At 40.8% G+C, this 22,304-nt stretch overlaps 1 protein-coding gene across 1 annotated transcript in view; it reads right to left on the bottom strand.

Moving 5' to 3' along the window:
• Positions 1-22,304, bottom strand: part of LOC140212421 (RNA-binding motif, single-stranded-interacting protein 3) — a 1,294,896-nt gene that overhangs the window by 1,017,609 nt on the left and 254,983 nt on the right. Inside the window, exon 3 of the mRNA XM_072283183.1 lies at positions 20,158-20,226. Coding sequence (XP_072139284.1) covers positions 20,158-20,226 — 69 coding nt within the window. The remainder of the gene's footprint in view (positions 1-20,157; positions 20,227-22,304) is intronic.

Raw genomic sequence — 22,304 nt, 5'->3', positions numbered from 1 at the left:
AAGGTCACCCCTCAATTCTGAGGCTGTGTCCTCTGGTCTTAGACTCCATCACCATAGGAAACATCCTCTCCACCTCCAATCTATCATGACCTTTCACCATTCAATCGGTTTCAATTAGGTCACCCCTCATTCTTCTGAATTCTAGTGAATACAGTCCCAAGCCACCAAGCATTCTTCATATTACAAGCCATTCAATCCTGGAATCATTTTCATAAACCTCCTTTGAACTCTTTCTAGTTTCAGCACAACCTTTCTAAGATAACGGGCCCAGATCTGCTCATAGTACCCCAAATGAGATCTTACCAGCGCTTTATAAAGTCTCAACATTACATCCTTGCTTTTATGTTCTAGTCCTCTTGAAATGAACTCTAACATCACATGTGCCTTTCTCAACACAGACTCAACCTGCAAATTAACCTTTAGGCAATCCTACTAAAGGACTCCCAAATTACTTTGAACCTCAATTTCTTGTATGTTCTCCCTATTTAGAAAATATTCAACCCTTTTATTTCTTCTCTCAAATTGCCCTAAAACCAGTCACTTTGATCAGATGCGGCCCATCGGCTGTGGTTTGGCAGCTCGTCCAGGAGAAGGAAAACACTGATCTCAAACCTCTGCAGTATTACAGCTATACCCAGTCATGAGGAAGGCTTTGGGAGTAAACCCTGATGAAAAAAATCCGGAGCTGGAGTCCCTAAGGCAGTCCTACATTGAGTTCAATGATGACCTGGCAACTGCTGTGATACTGCTGGTGCCAAACTGTATCGGTCTCTGCCGTTCTGTTGGGTTTATCAGATTCATGGAGAATGGGAGCTTGCTACATGGGCAACAGCTTGCTCTCCAGTATTGTACTGCCCAGGCTTGTATATCTAGACAGTTAGGATGCAACATCCATGGTCAACCTGACTGGCAGAGGCCTCAATCACGGGACAATTTACAATGACCAATTAACCTTCAAACCGGTACATCATTGGACTATGGGAGGAAACCGGAGCATTCAGAGGAAATCCACATGGTCATGGGGCGAACATACAAAGTGCTTACAGATAGTGCCAGAATTGAACTCCAAGCTCCGACACCCCACGCTGTAGTAGTGTCAGTATTAACAAATCCTCCTATTATTTGATTTCTCTTGAATTTTATTTGCACTTCTCCAGAAGCATGCATCACTGCTAGCACCAAGTTCAAGTTGAATAGTGTCAGTTTGCACTCTAGTCAGTGATGCTCTTCAGGTCTGGTGGAGGATGGCCATTTGTCTTCCTCTGAGAGAGTAGGTGGTGCAGGAGAAGTACATAAGCTCACCTATTCAAACGAATACAGAAGAATCATCATACATTATAGAATGCACTTGGGCACCATCACTGTATGTGGGCAAAATGATGTTTTATATGGAAACTACAGAGCTTCAAAATAAAATGTATGATGTGAGTATCCTGGGAATTGAGACATAAGGGGAGTTTTTACGATATGAGGATAATTTACACCAAAGTAGTTTAAAACAGGCTGGATGCTCAACCATCACAATATGCTGACTGCATGTTACTTACCACTGCCAGATTATTGTCACTGAAATGAACATCGTGCATATGGGTGATATGGTTGTGTGGCTGTTAACGTAATGCTATGACGGTGCTAGCAACTTGGATTCACTTCTGCTGCTCTCTGTAAGGGGTTTGTGCTGCACAAGCCTTTTCCAGGTGCTCTGGTTTCCTCCAACACTCCAAAGATGTTTGGTTCAGTAGGTTAGTTGGTCAAACGAGTGTAATTGGGCTCTTTAGTTTTGAAAGGCTTGGCTACCTCAGTAAACTTTTTAAAAGTAACATAAGCACATAAGAAATAGGATCAGGAGTAGGCCATTCGGCCCATTGAGCCTGCCCCGCCATTCAATAAGATCATGGCTGATCTGTCCGTAACTCAGCTCCATCAACCTGTCTTTTCCCCATAACCCTTAATTCCCTTACTATATAAAAACCTATCTAACTGTTTCTTAAATATATTTAGTGAAGAAGCCTCAACTGCTTCTCTGGGCAGAGAATTCCACAGATTCACCACTCTCTGGGAAAAATGGTTTCTCCTCATCTCCATCCTAAATCTTCTCCCCTGAATCTTGAAGCAATGTCCCCTAGTTCTAGTCTCACCTACCAATGGAAACAACTTTCTTACTTCTATCTTATCTACCCCTTTCAAAATTTTGTATGTTTCTGTAAGATCCCCTTTCATTCTCCTGAACTCCAAAGAGTATAGTCCCAGGCGACTCAATCTCTCCTCATAGTCTAACCCCTTCATCCCTGGAATCAACCTGGTGAACCTCCTCTGCACTGCCTCCAAAGCCAGTATATCTTTCCTCAAGTATGGAGACCAGAATTGCACACAGTACTCCACGTGAGGCCTCACCAATACCCTGTATAGTTGCAGCATGACCTCCCTGCTCTTGAATTCAATCCATCTAGCAATGAAGGCCAACATTCCATTTGCCTTCTTAATAACCTGTTGCACCTGAAAGCCAACTTTTTGTGATTCATGCACAAGCACTCCCAAGTTCCTCTGCACAACAGCATGCTGCAATCTTTCACCATTTAAATAATAATCTGCTCTTCTATTATTCCTTCCAAAGTGGATGATCTCGCATTTACCAATGCTGTATTCCATCTGCCAGACCTTGGCCCACTCACTTATCCTATCTATGTCCCTCTGCAGACTCTCCACATCCTCTGTACAATTTGCTTTTCCACTCAGTTTAGTGTCATCAGCAAATTTTGCTCCGACTCCATGGAGCCATATCTTATTTATAAGTCTCTTGTGCGGCACCTTATCGAACGCCTTCTGGAAATCCAAGTATATGACATCCACCTGTTCCCCTCTATCCACTGCACCCAAAGAACTCCAGTAAGTTTGTCAAACAGGACCTGCCCTTTCTGAATCCATGCTGCATCTGTCTAATGGAACCACTTCTTTCTAAATATTTCGCTATTTCTTCCTTAATGACAGTTTCAAGCATTTTTCTGACTACAGATGTTAAGCTAACTGGCCTATAGTTGCCCGTCTTTTGCCTACATCCTTTTTTAAAAAGTGGCGTGACATTTGCTGTCTTCCAATCCGCTGGAACCTGCTCAGAGTCTAGAGGGTTTTGATAAATGATTACCAACACGTCTACTGTAACCTGCGCCAATTCCTTCAGCACCCTGGGATGCATCCCATCAGGACCAGGGGACTTACCTACCTTCAGGCCCTCTAGTTTTCTCATCACTATCTCTTGTAGTGACAGTGATTCTATCGAGGTACTCACCTCCCATTTCATCTATAACATCCTTCGTTAGCATATTAGACGTGTCCTCCACCATGAAGACCGACACAAAATAGTCGTTCAATGCCTCAGCCATTTCCTTAACACCCAATATCAATTTCCCCTTATCGTCTTCCAAGGGACCTACGTTGACTTTAGCCACCCTCTTCCGCTTTATATACTTATAAAAACTTTTGCTATCTATTTCTTATATTTTGTGCTAATTTACTTTCATATTCTATCTTCCCTTTCCTTATTTCTTGCTTAGTTGTTCTCTGTTGCTTTTTAAAGTTTTCCCAGTCCTCCAGTCTCCCACTACCCTTTGCAACTTTGTACACATGAGCTTTTAATTTTATACTATCTTTTATTTCCTTAGTTATCCAAGGCTGGCTCTCCCCACACTTACTGTCCTTACTTTTGACTGGAATATACTTCTGTTGAGCACTGTGAAAAATCTCTTTGAAAATATTCCACTGTTCCTCAACTGTCCTACCAAATAGCCTGTGCTCCCAATCCACATTAGCCAGCTCCTCCCTCATCCCATTGTAGTCTCCCTTGTTCAAGCATATTACACTATTTTTAGATCTAACTATTTCATCCTCCATCTGAATGCAAAATTCAATCATACTATGATCACTCTTTCCAAAAGGATCCCTGACTACAAGATTGTTAATCTTACCTGTCTCATTGCACAGGACTAGATCTAAGATAGCATTTTCCCTTGTAGGTTCACTAACATGCTGCTCAAGAAAGCCATCACAGATGCATTCTATGAAGTCCTCCTCAAGACTTCCTTGACCAACCTGATTCACCCAATCTATGTGGAAGTTAAAATCCCCCATGACAACTATCGTCCCTTTCTTACAAGCCTCAGTTATTTCTTGGTGAATCGCCTCTGCCACTGCAATATTTTTATTAGGTGGCCTATAGACAACACCCACCAGTGATTTTTTTTCCCTTTTCTATTCTTAATCTCTACCCAGATGGACTCACCATTCTGCTCTGTAAATCCTATATCATCTCTCACAATCGCCCTGATCTCATCCCTAATCAAGAGCGCCACCCCACCTCCTCTGCCTTCCTGCTTATCTTTCCGTATTACCTGATATCCCTGGGTATTTAATTCCCAGTCGTCTCCACCTTGCAACCAGGTTTCTGTAATGGCCACTAAATCATATGCCTTGGTGCCACAAGTTCACTAACCTTGTTTCAAATACTACGGGCATTTAGATAAAGTGCCCTTATACTCATTGTCCTTTTAGGATCTAGTGACCTATGCGATTTTTGCTTTTTACTTTTATGCACTCTACTCTTACTTTTCTTTTCACTAACTCTAGCTTTGGTCTCTGCCTCACTTCCCTCTTCTTTTCTGTGTGGGTTCCCATCCCCTGGCATATTAGCTTACAGCCTCCCCAACGGCACTAGCAAACAATCCCCCTAGGACATTGATCCCCCTGCCCAGATGGAGACCGTCCGGACGGTACTGGTCCCACCTCCCCCAGAAGCGGTTTCAATGCCCCAAAAATCTGAAACCCTCCCTCCTGCACCATCACTCAAGCCACATATTCATTCTAGCTATCCTGCTATTCCAACTCTGGCTAGCACGTGGCACTGGTAATAATCCTGAAACGATTACCTTTGAGGTCCTACTCTTTAATTTATCTCCTAGCTCCCTAAATTCAGCTTGTAGGACCCCATCCCACTTTCTTCCTATATCGTTAGTACCAACATGCACCACGACAGCTGGCTGCTCACCCTCCCCTTTCAGAATGCCCTGCAGCCTCTCCGAGACATCTCTGACCCTTGCACTCGGGAGGCAACACACCATACGGGAGTCCCATTCGCGGCCACAGAAGCTCCTCTCTATTTCCCTTACCATGGAATCCCCGACCACAACAGCTCTGCCACTCTTTTTCTTGCCCTCATGCGCAGTGAGCCACCCATGGTGCCATGATCCTGGGTACTGCCGCCTTCACCTGATGAGCCACCTCCCCCAATAGACTCCAAAATCATCAAACGTGATATGTGGACTTTAATGGTGTGTGCAGAAAACTTTGTGTAAATGGAAATCAAAGGGATTCCACTCAGGAGGATATAAAAATGTTTACAAGAATAGAAAAAACTCAAAAGGTATTTTGAAGCAACACACACAAAATGCTGGAGGAACTCAGCATGTCAGGCACCATCTATGGAAATGAATAAACAATTGATGTTTCAGACCGAGACCCCTCTTCAGAACGGGAAAGGAAAGGGGAAGACACCAGAATAAAAAGCTGAAGGGGAAGGGCACGAAGCTAGGTGGAAGGTAACAGGTGAAGCCAAGTGGATGGGACAGGTCAAGGGCTGGAGAGGAAGGAATCTGACATGAGAGGGAACTGTAGGAGAAAGGGAAGGAGAAAGGGAGCCAAGGGAAGGTGATAGGCAGGTAAGAAGAGTTAAGAGGGCAGAGTGGGGAATGGGGGTGGGGGGGGGGAGGAAATGTTTTTACCGGAAGAAGAAATCGATAGCCATGCCATCAGGTTGGAGGCTATTCAGATGGAATATAAGGTATTGCTCCTCCACCCTGAGGGTGGCCCTATCATGGCACAAGAGGAGGCCATGGGCTAAAATGTCAGGATGGGAATGGGAATCAGAAATAAAATGTTTGGGCACCAGGAAGTTCTGCTTGTGGCAGATGGAGTGGAGGTGCTTAACAAAGTGGTCCCCCAATTTACGATGGGTAAATTCAATATAAGGGCAACAGAAATTATATTTTTTTTAACTCAATGATTTAACCTGCCTGCAGATAAGCAACATCATTTACTCTACAGAACCTGTATTTATTGGTTGTTGAAGGGAATGCAATGATACAGTAATGGGTGCAAGCAGGTGGCATGGGTTTGATTCCCACCGCTAAGGACTTTAAACGTTCTCCCCTTGACCGCATAGGTTTCCTCCCATACTCCAAAGATGCAGCTTAGGGTTAGTGAGTTGTGGGCATGTTATGTTGGTGCCAAAAGCATGGTGGTGATTGTGGGCAACCCAGCACAATGCTCACTGATTTGATTTGACACAAACTACGCATTTCACTGTATGTTTTGATGCTTCAATGTACATGTGACAAACAAAGTGACTTTTTATCTATCTTTTTTTTTCTCAGTATTACTTCCCAGAAGTAAAAGTATAGTTCAGGATTGCACCATGCTTGCAGAATATAGTGAAGTGGATTTCAGGGCACAGCATATTAGAAAAGTGACCAGCTATGAAACTGTTTATTTAACAGGCACATCTCTGCTCAAGCTGACTGACAGTACGTCACCAAGTTCCCCAATGTCACTGTTAACAGGTAAATCAATGCCTCACTATAGTTGATGGAACATTGGTTTATGAATCCATGTAAACCAATGCCAGTTGTCTATCACTCAGACAGTATACAGCAGACAAAGCATACCGCCTTTGCCGTGATCTGCATTCAGTCCTGTATGTGCCACTTAGTCTGTTTTCTTAGCTTTCATTAACCTTGGTAGATTCCTCCTGCACTAATCCTTCACTAATGTGAAATGTGTACCTGTTTCCTTGTATACGCACAATGAGAGCACGAAGGGTCTCCTCGTCACTGAGCGCTTTACCTGGAGCAGCATCCATCATCAAGGACCCCCACCATCCAGAACATGCTCTCTTCTCGCTGCTGCCATCAGGAAAGAGGTTCAGGAACCTTAGCCCCATATCACCAGGCTCAGAAACAGTAATTACCCTACAGCCATCAGTCTCTTGAAACATTGTGGATAACTTCACTCACCTCAAATCTGTACTGATTCCACAACCTATGGACTCACTTTCAATCAAGGACTCTACAACTCATGTTCTCATTATTGTTTTGTTTTGTTTACTTTCACAGATCATCTTCTTTTGCACATTTATTCTTTGTCAGTCTGTTTTTATGTCAATTTTCATTAATTTTACTGTATTTCATTGTTCTACTGTGAATGCCAGCAGGAATTTGGGGCACATGGTAGCGTAGGGCATCAGAGTTCAGAGTTCCATTCCAGCATCCTCTGTAAGGCATCTGTATATCCTTCCTGTGAGTGTATGGGTTTCCTCCAGGTGCTCTGGTTTCCTCCCACAGTCCAAAGACATATAGGTTAGTAGGTTAAATGATCATTGTAAATTGTCCTGTGTTTAGCCTAGTGTTAAATAGGTGAGTTTTTTGCTGGCTGGTGCAGCTTGTTCAACTGGAAGAGACTGTTCTGTGCTGCATCTCCAAATAAAAACTCAAAAATAAAATAATAAAATGAATCTCAAGATAGTATATGGTAACATATACATTCTTCGATAATAAATTGCATTTGAACTTTGAAAATAAACCTAATTCTGATTCTTTGAACCCTTGTTGGTAACCATCATCTATGATGTTTCATCAAATTTATTTAATGTTTTACCAGACTTACGGCAAAAATCTGGCAAGATTGAGGTGGTAAGCAAGCTGAAGGACACGCCATCAAATTTTATTCCTACCTGCTTAATTTTACCATTTAACCAATGACCTACTTCAAGATCGAATGAATTGTTGATTGTTAATTGAAAATTGTGTTCAGTTCTGGTCACTTCGTGATAGGAAGGATGTGGAAGCCTTCAAAAGTGTGCAGAAGGAATTTACCAGGATACTACCAGATTGGTCAAGTGAGCTAGGGTTTTCTCTTTGGAGAGGAGGAGGATGAGAGGTAGCTTTGTAGAGGTGTACTAAATGATAAGAAGCTTAGATCAAGTGGACAGCCAGAGACTTTTTCCCAGGGTGGGAATGACTAATACAAGAGGGCATAACTTTAAGGTGTTGGGAGGAAAATATCAGGGAGACATTAGAAGTAGTTTTATTTTTACACAGAGAGTGGTAAGTGTGTAGAACATTTGCCAAGTGTAGTGGTAAAAATAGATATATTAAGGACATTTAAGAAAATCTTAGATAGGCACATGAATGAAAGAAAAATGGAGGCCTATGTGGGAAAGAAGGGTTAGATTGACCTTGGCTAAAGGGTCAGCACGACGTCATGGGCCAAACCCTTACCTTAACCCTCTGCTGTGTTGTAATACTTTTTGTTCTCACCTGAAGTCATTCACTCGCAGCAGCACAGAATTTAAAATTCACAGTTCAAAGTAAATTTATTACCAAGGAATGTATACGTCACCAGATACTATCCTGAGATTCAATCTGTTGCAGGCATTCACAGGAGAACAAAGGGATACAATAGAATCAATGTAAATCTGCACAAAACAAAGACTGACAATCAGTGTGCAAAAGAAGAGAAACTGTGCAATACAAAATAATAATAAATATTATTCTCCTTTATTTTTTTCTCGGCTCAAGCTGGGAAAACCTGAGGCACGGGTGTAGCCAAACACGCTCATTTATCAGTTGCTAAAAACTATCGGACTATTCTAGTGGTGTTTAATATTATGGCTTTCTAAAGATGTATACCCTGTTATGCCCCATAGTCTTTCAATTTCCTCTTTTAATCCAGCATACTTCTGGTGTTTTTCACTTACACATTTCTTTAAGCTATGAGTCTTCAGAATGGCTATATCTATTAAACAAGTTGTCCGTGCTGTTTATCCTATATTATTGTATCCGGGCAGTTATTAAGGATTGTCCTATCTGTAGTAACTGATCAGTCATAATATAATTTGTGGTATACTGACTCTAAGACTAGATCGGGCTTGTATTTATAGTAAAATCTGATTTCATTTATGATCTTGTATCTTAAAGCAAGTTTTTGGTGAATGATGTTTGCCACTTGATTGTGCCTGTGTAAGTAATCAGATAAAGTTAAACTGCTACAGGATCATGTAATGTGCTGGATTGTTTTATTATCGTTATTATTATTATCATTATTAGGGCAATTCATTATAACCGGATATAATGTTACAGGATAAACAAGCAAGAACAACGTACTTAATAGATACAGATATTCCCAACACACAGAACGTACTGAATTAAAAGAGGAAATTGAAAGACTATGGAACATGAACATTGTCCCAATGGTAATATCTACAACTGGTATCATCCCAAAGTCACTACACAATAGCATTAAACAATTATGCCTACCCAGCAATATTTATGTAAATCTTCAGAAAGCCACAATACTAAACGCCACTAGAATACCCTGAAAGTTCATAGCAATTGTGAAATGAGTATGCCCATACTTCTGATTTTCCCAGCTTAAGCTGAGAAAAAATAAATATATAATAATAAATAAATAATAACATGCTACTGATATTAATATTTATCAGAGTACTGCAATTATTGCAGCCTTTTGTTTAGGTATAGTTTACAGTTCAAACTATTTAATAAATGTCTGTCTTTTGGTTTGCACATTTTTTTACAGCAAGCTGGCTCTCACTGGCTTGAACCATAGCATGCAATCAGAAAGTTCCTTGTAAAACTGAGATGCATGGTGCTCTGTGGCTCGCATTGATTTGCAATACTGTAGATTTCCCCTGAAATAGACCATCAAAAGAGATGGTGCACTATTAACTGTAAAATCCGCAGGAACAGGAACACAAATTAGTGTCTGGGGGTTTGGCCTTGCCACTGAACTGAGTGATTGATGCTAGCCTGCTTTCATACAGTAAATGAGAAGGAAATGGTGATTACAATTAGATGATAACGAAACAATGTTGGCAATGCAGGGGAAAATGTTAGGCCAACATGTAGAAACCAGAGAACAAAACAGACATTGAATTTTGCATGCAGAGATATTCAATATCAAATGAATCGTGCAGGCACACAGTGAGGCTGACAAACATCATGCGCTTGAATCATTTTTAAAATGTGTTAACACTTTTGCTTCTAATACCCTCGCAGATGAAACACAATCTGTCATTTCTGGGGGTTGCTGACAAACACGTTCAGCAGGGAGAATTGGTTTGTCTGTCAATAGGAACAATTTACAGTCTGCGCTGCAAGCAGATCATGTGGCGTCACCTGCTTTGGTGTCAGACAAACCAATAACAGTGTAATGCAGAGAATAACTGTTCAGGATAATATTGAACAAGACAAAGGAGTGCCTGTTTAAACATGTACAAGTGACACTGTTGGATTCAAGCTATAAACTCCACAGTGCACTCATCAACCTCATATACAATGGAATGATAGACTAGAAGATCAACATTGAGCTTGTAACACAGTTTCTAACCAATGCCCCTTCTGTACACCACTCTTCACCATTAATTTTGAATTGGTAAATTTACCTCCAAGATTGGTCTTTGCACAGTTCAATACTCTTGTTATCAAACCATCAGATTATCAATCAAACCCTGTTAAACCAACATCTTCTGTGCTTACTCACATGCCCTAAGGGACTCCGATGTAATATTCTGAAAATGACGTTCTGGATAGCATTTATGTTACGATACACACCCAACCATGCCAGCTTCTGGGGTTTTGACACTCAGACGCTCTGGAATATGGATAGCTTGCGTGGCCCCTTTATCATCTCAGGTGCTAATAGGCGGCCATGTTTTGGCATCAGGATTTTAATGTTTGAAGAGCACCTGAACTGAGATTTGGTGCTCAATCATCAGTTCTACTTTGGATTCTTGTCTATGTCTAGTTTAGAACACTGTCCTCATTTTAGTCTCGTATCATATCTCAATTCTAGTCTCCAATACTCCAGCACCTGCGTCCTAACCAGTCTCTTGTCAAAATTTATTTTTTAACTATTCTAGTGCTCTTTTAGGTTTTAGTACAAACCAAATACTTAGAGAATCGCTAAAAAGAGACATTTAAAGGCAGTGCCAGAATCATTTTAAGCATACATAATCAAACCCACCACAATTGACATCACACATATTTACATCTTCTATACTTCTTTTCCCTCATCAGGAGACCACAGTCAGTGTGGATTGGTAATAACATTTTGTCACTGACATCAACCAGGCACACCTCAAAGATGCATGCTTGGCTACTGCTCCACTCTTGTGGTGGACATTTGCTTTCTGGGCCGGGGGAAAGTGGGGTTCTAGTTTTGCCAAGCTTAGCTTTCCAAACAAAGCAGCTGCCATTTGTAAAAATCAAACAATTATTTAGCTTCTGGTCATAAGCAGGAAACAGTCTTCAGTTCCTAGAATGTAAATCATAAGCAGCAATCAGTTTGAAGCTTGAAAACACAGCTTTGCAAACAAGTTCTGTACATAGAAGAAACATTGTCTGCAGAAAGCAGGATGTTGGGTCACTGCACGTGTCCTACTGTTCAAGAGGTACAGTACAAGGCAATGGGTTATTTAATTTGCTTTGTTTCAAAATAGATAATGCTGGCTAAGTTGCTTGGTTCAAGGAAGCTTGCAGACCGGGTGGAGAAATCATTTAGCATATCAATAACTGATCTATTAATGTTGGAAGGTTTCTGTACTGAAGGAAGTTAGCTTCATAGTATTAGTTGTGGGTAGCTGGGAACTGTGCCTCTAAGAGGCTTTTTGACCATTTGTGTAAAAAGAGTCCATTTATTATGTGCCTGTTGTATGACATGGCAATCATGCTCTTTCCATGACCATGACTTTTCTTGGCATTTTTTTTCTACGTAAGTGGTTTGTCATTGCCTTCTTCTGGGCAGAGTCTTTACAAGATGGGTGACCCCAGCCATTATCAATACCCTTCAGAGATTGTCTGCCCGCGTCAGTGGTCGCACAACCAGGCCTTATGCTATGCACCAGCTGCTCATACGACCATCCACCACCATAGCTTCATATGACCCTGATTGGGGGGCTAAGCAGGTGCCACACCTTGCCCAAGGGTGATCTGCAGGCTAGTGGATGGAAGGAGTGTCTTACATTTTCTTTCGTAGAGATGTATCTCCACTTTGCCACCCTAAAAACGGAATCTGAGGAAATATCAGATACATGTACAGTCACCAAAGTGGCAAAGGAACTGCATAAAGCAAGAGAGGAGTTCAGGCTTATTAGGAATGGGGTAAGGAGCATCACAAAGCACATAGGGGCAGAAGTAATAAGGTTGTAGGCAATTTTAACTTACCTATTAATGACTGGATCTGGCACAGGATTTATTCAGTATGTGCAGAAAAGATTTCTGAAGCAAAATGTAGATACTCAACTTCCTCTATTGGAAACAAGATTGATCAAGTGGCTGATGTGTCAGTGAAGGACCATTTGGGGACCAATGAATGTAGTTCTTTTATCAGTTTTTAAATAGTTATGGAAATAAGTAAGCATGATCCACAAGTTATGTTTTTAAATTGGGGCAAGGCAAATTTTGATGGCATTAGACAGGAACTTACAAAGGTTGATTTGAAGAGGCTGTTTGCAGGTAAACGAATATCCATCAAGTGGGAGGATTTTAAAATGAGATAGTGAAAGTTCAGTACCAATATGCTCCTGTTGGAGTGAGGTTCTGGTCAGGAAGAAGAAGGAGGAATATGTCGGGTGAGTTGAACTGAATCCCTCGAGGAGAACAATGGATGCACGTGTACACCGAAGAGGGAAATCAGAAGGACAAAAAAAAAGCAGAAGACCTTGTCTTCCTTTCTGTTCCGGATTGCTGTAATGTCCACTCTATCAGTCTGGATCTGATAAGGGTAATTTATGAAAGTCAGCCAGACTTTTTCATTCCCTACTTCAATATCAAGCCCAATTTATGTTAGCACCAGTTAAAAATTATATTTATTATCATAACATTTTTGTAACAAGTAAACTATCGAGGGCATTGACGTGGTCTTGCAATGACTTGCAACTAATTAGTTTGGAAATGGCTCATATGAGGGGGCATGACTTTAATGTGATTGGAGGAAAGTATAAGGGGGATGTCAGAGGTAAGTTTTTTACACTGGGGGTATGAATGCATGGAATGTGCTGCTGGAGATGGTGGTATAGGCAGATTCCATTAGGGGCACTTAAAAAAACTCCTCGATAGGTACGCAGATGAAAATAAATTGGGGGACTATTTCGGAGGGAAGGATTACATTGATCATGAGGTAGGTTAAAAGTTCAGCCCAACATCGTGGGCTAAAGGATCTATACTGTGCTGTATGTTCTATGACTAATTTTCTTACATGCAATATGGCAAAAAGAGTTGAAAAGTCTATCAGAAATGTACTTTACAGGGCCATCAAGTGGCAAGAGCCTGCAAATACATGATAAAAATTACAGTAAAATGGAATAGGAAACTTTGACAATTCATATTAATAAATATTTACAGAAAAATACAACAGACATCTTAAAAACAGAAAGATAATGTTTAGAGCAGTTAGTTCCTCTCTGACTCCACAAAATTTTCTTGACATCTACGGCCAAAGCCCTAGTGTACCTGAGACCACAATTGATATAACTGAAGATGCACACATCTTAGTCAACAACCAATGAGAGATATTTACGCAGAATTACTATGCAATGCACTGATAGTTACATACGTGTAACAAGTGGAATTAATGACAGAGAGGAGCTAACTTGTCTATACATTATCTTTCTACTTTCCCAACTTACGCTTTTGTATTTTTATAAAACTTTTTTTAAAAGTGCAAGTTAATTTCCCAAAATGGTAACTTCGTACTCAGTTCTCCTAGTTTGGATTTTCCCTGACTTGGTATCCTGGTTGGAGAAAAGGAGAAGTTGATAGGTTCTTGATTAGTAAGGGCATCCGTTATGGGGAGAAGGCAGGAGAGTGGGGTTTAGAGGGATAATAAATCAGCCATGATAGGATGGCAGAGCAGGATTGATGGGCCAAATAGCCTAATTGTGCTCCTATGTTTGATGTTCTCAATGCTTCCATGGAGCACATATGGAAATGAGAAACTGAAGGACAATACTGTGGATCTCACTGATCACAAAGATACCCTTCACTAAATATACAGGCTTTTGCAAATGTCAAGTAGTCACAAGGGAGTCATGTTCTAGTTTCGTGCACAACCATAGTGTCTAAATGCTCATCATGGGAATTTGGTTATTATTTTGCCATTTCTACCTGATCTCATAATCACGTTGCTAGTACCACATCAAACATTTCAAATGAAACCATGCATAGAAAGGAACAGAAGAAGATTTACAGTCTTCATGCAAGGAGTCTCAATAATGAATCTCTGCTGGTATACTTTTATGTACCCACATACTGAAGATTACGGGCAATCACTTGCTCATTATGTACCATGTCATATGATGTGGGTGATCATAACCTTTCCATGACCATGACTGTTCTTGGTAAATTTTGCTACAGAAGTAGTTTGCCGTTGCCTTCTCTGGGCAGTGCCTTTACAAGATGGTTGACCCCTAGCCATTATCAATACTCTTCAGATATTGTCCGTCTGGTGTCCGTGGTCGCAAAAGCAGGACTTGTGATATGCATCAGCTGCTCATACAACCGTCAACTACCTGCTCCCATGGCTTCATGTGACCCTGATCTGGGGGCTAAACTAGCGAAGGAGTTTCTTATAATTCCTTTGGTAGAGACGTATCTCCACCCTACCACCTTTATAGGCAATATCTTCAATAACGATTCAGACCAAATGATAAGGCACATTATGTATAATGGCTGGGAAAGAATTATTGATAGTATTTACTAGTACATGTTAATAATGGGCAAAAAAATGGAGAAGATGGCACCAGCAATCACGTTTGAGATTGCAAGGGTTTGAAACAAAATATTGATATCATGCACTATCATATTATATGCCTGGTATGGAAACACCAATGCCCAAAAACAGAAAAGTCTACAGAAAGTGGTGGATACAGCCCAGTCCATCACAGGCAAAGTATTCCCCAGCATTGAGCACATTTGCAAGAAGAGCTGCCACAAGAAGGTAGCATCCAATACGAAGGAATCACACCACCCAAGCAAAAGAATTATCCCACCATGCAGGCTAATAGGGTTGTTAAGAAAGACATATGGTGTGTTTGCTTTCATTAGTTGGAGAGTTGAGTTCAACAGCAGCAAGATAATGCTGCAGCTCTATAAAATCCTGGTTAGGCCACACTTGGAGTATTGTGTTCAGTTCTGGTCACCTCATTATAGGAAGGATGTAGAAACTTTATCGAGAAGGTGCAGAGGAGATTTACGTCTGGATGAGAGAGCACATTTTATGAGGATAGGCTGAGCAAGATAGGGATTTTCTCTTTGGAGAGAAGAAGGATGAGAGGTGACATATGTGATAGAGGTGTATGACATGATAAGAGGTATAGAAAATTATGTCCTCTTGTATTTTTCTAGCAGAAAAGGCTAATTTTTTCTTACACAGAGAGTGGTGGGTTTGTGAAACACACTGCCAGGGGTGGTGGTAGGGGCAGATGCATTAGGGATATTTAAGAGATTCTTAATAGGCACATGGATGAAAGAAAAATGAAATTTATACCGTTTTAGGATTACACTTATGTTAACTGTTTCCTTGAAAGAGTGAAAATCATTCTTACTTGTTTTGAGAGTTCCTTCCTGTCTATGGGTCTATCTATAAATGCTAAGGTAAAAGCTTCATCTTAAATTACTAAATGAAATGACTTCCATTCACATCACTTTAAGATGGAACCTCAGTATTTTGCTGTTCATAAATATGGGACTGCGGTGGGGAACTCCAGAGCAGTTCCCACAAGAACATTATTCTTACATACATAGTTTATGAAGCATAAAACAGATGTAAGTTACAAAAGAAAAATTCTTATTCTACTGGAAATCAGAAGATATTCCATACAATTTATTTGCTGTCCATCGCAAGACATACAGAATGCTACAGGAACTCAGCAGGCCAGGCAGCATCAATGGAAATGAAAAGTTGACATTTCAGGCCAAAGACCCTTCTTCAGGAGTGGAAAGGAAAGGGGAAGACCCCAGAATAGAAAGGTTTGGGGAGGGGAAGGAGGCTAGCTATAATCTGATAGGTAAAGCCAGGTGGCTGGAGAAGAAAGAATCTGATAGGAGAGGAGAGCAGACCATGGGAGAAAGGGAAGGAGGGCCACCAGGGGGAGGTGACAGGCAGGTGAGGAGAAGAGGTAAGAGGCTAGAGTGGGGAATTGCAGAAGAGGAAAGGAGGGAGTGAAAAAAAATACTGAAAGAAGAAATTGATGTTTATGTAATCAGGTTGCAGGCTAACCAGATGGAATATGAGGTGTAAAATATTCCCTGTCAAATCGTTTATTACTAAGTGAGTAAACAGGCACCTTGATCCAAAATAACACACTGATACCCATTATCTAAAAGTAAACTGAACCTGATGGAAGTGTGCCACATTGATTGTAGGACTATTACTACTCCAATATTGACCGTTCTGGAATAAAAAATGTCGAAGTGTGGCTCACATCTAGGAATAGTACATTTTACTCTTCTTTTTTTGAGATAGTCAAATGAGTAAAATTATCTCTCTCGATAACAGTCCTACAGATTTGCATATAGAATTGAAAATACACATGGACTAAGATGTTAACTGTCCTGTGCTATCACCAGTGGGATCATCAGTTGATCTGCCACCTGTCTTCAGGAGTTTTGGCCCGCTTATGATCAAGACTCCCTCGAGGTGGTGGGCCAGTACTTGGCATCTGCCTCGATCAGAGTTGTTGGTCACTTCCATCCAACAGATAGTCTGCTCTTCAGGTGTCTATGCAACTACTGAAGGGTTTGCAAAAGATGTATACACTGTCTGACTATCTGTCCCTCTGGATGTACTTGGTCCACACTCATGCTGATCCTTTTTGTGCTGCCTCAGCTACAGCCCTGCTGGGTGACTTGATCTCTCTTCTAGTGAAGCCAAGGTCACGCAGCCACTTCTGGAAAGTGAACACAATAAACCCACAGCAGCCCACTTCGAATGGATAGCATGAGACCTTCCACCCTCTGTCTCTGCACTCTGATCTTAATTCCGCATACTTGTTTAACTTGCGCTCATGGGCTTCATCGATGTTGCCTTCCCAGGGGACTGTGAGTTCACCAATAACCACTTCTCTACTGATGTCAGACCATACGATTGTATCTGGACGCAATGTGGTGAAAGCTATTTGCTCCGGGAAAGAGTCATTAACAAAAGACAACAGTGATATCGTTTCAGTTTGATCTGCAAGACTTGTCTTGTCTTTTTGGATTAAGTAGGTTCACTTGAATCTAGTAATTCTTCTCATTATTTTTGTAATTATTATTCTACCAACAGTGTGATACATTTCGTATCCGTGCCATGTCCCTCAGTTGTCAATGTGATAAAGACATACAACACTACAGCACAGAAATGGGTCCTTCAGCCCATCTAGTCCATACCTAGCCTCTATTCTGCCTAGTCCCATTAATCTGCACCAGGCCAAAGCACTCCATATTCCTCCCATCCATGTACTTGTGTACCGTAAATGTACTTCAGCAAGAGGAAAGAAATACGGTAAAGCATATCGTATTTTGTACAAAATTCAATAAAGGGCAAAGAGAAATAAATGTTGACTGACAACATTCCACAAAAGCGCCTTTTTTTAAAATTCACTGCCTTTAAGGAGGCGGTGAGCCACTTTCATGAGGCGTTGCAGTTTGTCTAGTAAAGGCCCTTATATTCTGCTGTTGACACATATACACCTTGTCTGAATGCCCTGTTGCCCCCCTCCCCACTCCCCGAACCCTCCTCCTACACTGATTACTTTTCATCTTTTATTGCCACTGTTTCACATATTTATACAACTGTTTGTTTTATTATGATAGTGTCAGTAACATTATACTGCCTAGATAAACATGCACTTCACACTTTATGTCCACCTGTCAATCTCCAGGCCGTGTCACTCAGGGACTTGTGCTAATATGATTTTTTGTGACTGTACGTGCTATCGTAACGATATGTGCTATGTGTGACTGTATATACTGTGTTTTGTGCCTTGGCCCCAGAGGAATGGTGTTTTGTTTAGCTGTATACATGTGCGTGGTTGAATGACAACTAACTTCAACTTGAATGAGGTCCAGGATTTTGGTCCAACAATGGTGAAAGATCGCTGACGTATTTCCGAATCTGTGAGTTGGAAAGGACTATGAAGGCAGTAGTGCTACTAAGCTGTCGTTCACCTTGCCTTTGTGATGTTAAACATCGCGAACGTGGGAAGTACAACACAAGTATAGACATCTCTAACACATATTGCTTTGAACACAATGTCTTCTTTCATGTGACATCATTGTTATTGACACAAAATTAATTGGAGAAAATACTGAGTCGATATTACTCAATCAGTACTATTATTCTCCATATCGGCTATTACTCTTTCGGTGTTATTCATTCAGAGGACCTGTTCGGGATCCAGCACATAAGTGCAATTGAGAAGAAAGCATAGCAGTGCCTCTACTTCCTTAGGAATTTGCGAAGTTTCGGCATGACATCTAAAATGTTTACAAACTTCCATAGATGTGCAGTGAAGAGTATATTGACTGGCTGCATCACAGCCTGGTACGGAAACAACAATTCCTTTGAATGGAAAATCCTACAAAAAGTAGTGGATATCAAGGATAAAGCCCTCCCAGCCATAAAGCACACACACATGAAATGCTGCCGCAGAAACGTAATATCCATCATCAGGGACCCCCACCACCCAGGACATGCTCTCAGCTCGTTGTTGCCATCAGGAAGAAGGCACAGGAGCCTCAGGACGCACACCACCAGGTTCAGGAACAGTTATTATACCTCAACCTTCAGGGTCTTGAACCAAAGGAGATAACTTCACTCAACTTTACATATCCCATCGTTGAAATGTTCCCACAACCAACTCACAGTCATAGTCATAGTCATACTTTATTGATCCCGGGGGAAATTGGTTTTTGCTACAGTTGCACCATAAATAATAAATAGTAATAAAACCATAAACAGTTAAATAGTAATATGTAAATTATGCCAGAAAATAAATCCAGGACCAGCCTATTGGCTCAGGGTGTCTGACCCTCCAAGGGAGGAGTTGTAAAGTTTGATGGCCACCGGCAAGAATGACTTCCTATGACACTCTGTGTTGCATCTCAGTGGAATGAGTCTCTGGCTGAATGTACTCCTGTGCCCAACCAGTACATTATGTAGTGGATGGGAGACATTGTCCAAGATGGCATGCAACTTGGACAGCATCCTCTTTTCAGACACTAACTAACTAACTTTCAAGGACTCTGCATCTCCTTTTCTCGATATTTATTGCTTATTTACTTGTTATTATTATTTCTATCTTTTTGTATTTGCACAGTTTGTTATGTTCTATACTCTGGTTGAATGTCTCAATTGGGCGGTGTTTCATGGTTATTATTCTATAGATTTACTGAGTATTCCCACAAGAAAATGAATCTCAGGGTTGTTTATGGTGTATATGTACTTTGATAATAATTTTACTTTGTACTTTCTGTCCTGCTCATGAGCAAAGAATTTCACAACATATATTAAACCTGATTCTGATTCTAAGTAAGTTTCATACGATTAAACTACAGGCAACTAAAGATCCATACATATATTTTGAGATTGTTAAACAATATTAACCTTCATAAAGTAATGTGCGCTTTTTTATACAGCAGTTGGGTTAACCACTGTTTGAATACAAAGTGGACTACCTGATATTCTAATGATCCAATAAGTGACATACAGTGTTGGATTCACGATTCAAGTACATTTTTCAAGATTGGAGACTGCAGAGGTATGACAACAATCTAACAGGAAGTTCACAACCTCAGCTGTAGACACCACTCGGACGCTGGCACTATCACACACGATTGACAAGTCTCTCAGCACTAGTTTACAGGCACCGCATCTGATAATTGTCATCCAAATTCACAGGAAGATCCACCAAGAAAAATAGACATTACGGATATTAACTTCTAAGTGATCACAGTTTACATTGGGACCAATATAACAATGCTATTTTTGAGAAAGCATGCATTTAATTGAAGTTTTATTCCTATGATTTCTGAGTATATTCTTGGACTATACCTGGTGTGGCTGAGTGTTAGACCATCTGCTGTAAGATGGAGTGCCGGCAGTCTTGGTGGTTGATACTCTCTGTAATTAAATGAAATTCAATTCAGTAAAGGCACAATAGAACCTAGAACGTGGTCAAGGAATACATAATTTTCCCACATTTACAATGACTCAACTTCCTGACAATACTGCATTGCTTTTGATTTGTACACTTAAGTAAATCAAATTTACAATGAGGTAAAATTGCCTTGAGGTTGCCTTGAAAGTGTGACAAACTACCTTTTATATTACTTGTACACTTGTACTGCATTCTCCCTTAAGCTGCTGAGCTTCAATGCACAAAGCTGTAAGACTTCATCCAAGCACTGCAAATGATTTATCTGGACAGGCAGTAAACTCACTTTGGTCTGTCTGTTTTTCCCCAAACTGATATGTTGAGATTTTGAGGTTAAAATCCCAGCAGTTCTGGGATTCCTGTGCTTACATTGTTCAGGTGGAACTCTCAAAATTGCTGCTGGATTTCAGAGTTGAAGCACCAGGAACACACTAATCCCAAGATTGTTGCAGGATTACTATATTAAACCATGCGTGCAAGGAAATCCCAACGTTGCTGTCAATGACTGGGCTGACTGCACCATCTTCCAGTCTACTCCATTGTAATTGGAGGTAATCAGTGACCTTAACAAAAAAAAGCAGCTTCCTGCCACACCATTTCTACCCCCTCCACACTTAACCTTATGTATGTTGTTTGTAATAGATATGTTAGCAAAGACTCTAACAAATTTCTACAGCCCTGAATAGTCTGGGTCCTCAATCAAACGAACATGTACTGCATATTGGGAGAACACATACCAGTCCTCATAAAGGGGTCAGTAGTGGAAAGAATGATCAGCTTCAAGATCTATCCTGGGCCCAACGTATTGTTGCAATTACAAAGAAAGCATGACAGTGGTTATATTTCATTATGAGTTTGAGGAGATTTGGCAGGTCACCAAAGACTCCAGCAAATTTCTACCGATGTACCGTAGAGATCATTCTGACTAGTTGCATCACCGTCTGGAGGCACCAATGCACAGGACTGGAAAAAGCCGCAGAGGTTTTTAAATTCACCCAGCTCCATCATGGGCACTACATCTTCAAAAGGTGATTCCTCAAAAAAGATGGCGTCCATCGCTAAGGAGCCTCAAAAAGGTGGCATTCATTGCTATGGAACCTCACCACCCAGGACATGTCCTCTTCTCACCTCTACCATCAGGGAGGAGGTGCAAGAGCCTGAAGACATACACACAGCCTTTTAGGAACAGCTTCTTCCCCTCCACCAACAGATTTCTCAATGACCTATGATTGCAACCTCACTATTCTACTCTCTTTTTGCACTAGTTATTTTTTATATTTCTTCCTTTAACTTACAGTAACTTTTATGTATTGTACAGTACTGTCTCCTCAGAACAACTTTCCTGACATATGTCAGTGATAGTAAACCTCATTCTAATTTCTTCAAATAATTATTATAAACTATACTGTAATAGATTTTGTATTGGGAATATGTGTGTTATTTTAAATACATGCTTAGATCTCAACTTCTATTTTAAATTAACTTGTATATTTTATTGACTTGTTAATTTACAAGTTAATTGACTTGTAATAGAGTCCTGATGGAGGGACTTGGCCTGAAACGTCAACTGTTTATTCTGCTCATTGACGTCTATAAATTTGCTAATGATACAACTATTGCTGGCAGAATTTCAGATGGTGGTGAGAGGGCGTACAGGAGTGAGATAGATCAGCCAGCTGAATGGTGGTGCAGCAACAACCTTACACTCAATGTCAGTAAGACCAAAGAACTGACTGTGGAATTTAGGAAGGAGAAGATGAGGGAGCACACACCAGTTCTTACAGAGAGATCAAAAGTTCAAATTTCAAGTGAAATTTCAAGTTTTTGGGTGTCAATATATCAATGCAGCTATAAAGAAGGCACGACAGCAGCTATATTTCAGTGGGAGTTTGAGGAGATTTAGTATGTCACCTTAAACATTTGCAAGTTTCAACTGATGTACCATGGAGAGCATTCTAACTGATGCATCACTGTCTGGTACGGACGCTGGAGTGGGGTGGGGAGCTACTGCACAAGATTGAAATAAGCTGCAGAGAGCTGTTTC

This window comes from Mobula birostris, chromosome 19 (genome assembly GCF_030028105.1).
Source record: "Mobula birostris isolate sMobBir1 chromosome 19, sMobBir1.hap1, whole genome shotgun sequence".
Lineage (NCBI taxonomy): Eukaryota > Metazoa > Chordata > Chondrichthyes > Myliobatiformes > Myliobatidae > Mobula > Mobula birostris.
This window is presented reverse-complemented; position numbering and strand designations above follow the sequence as displayed.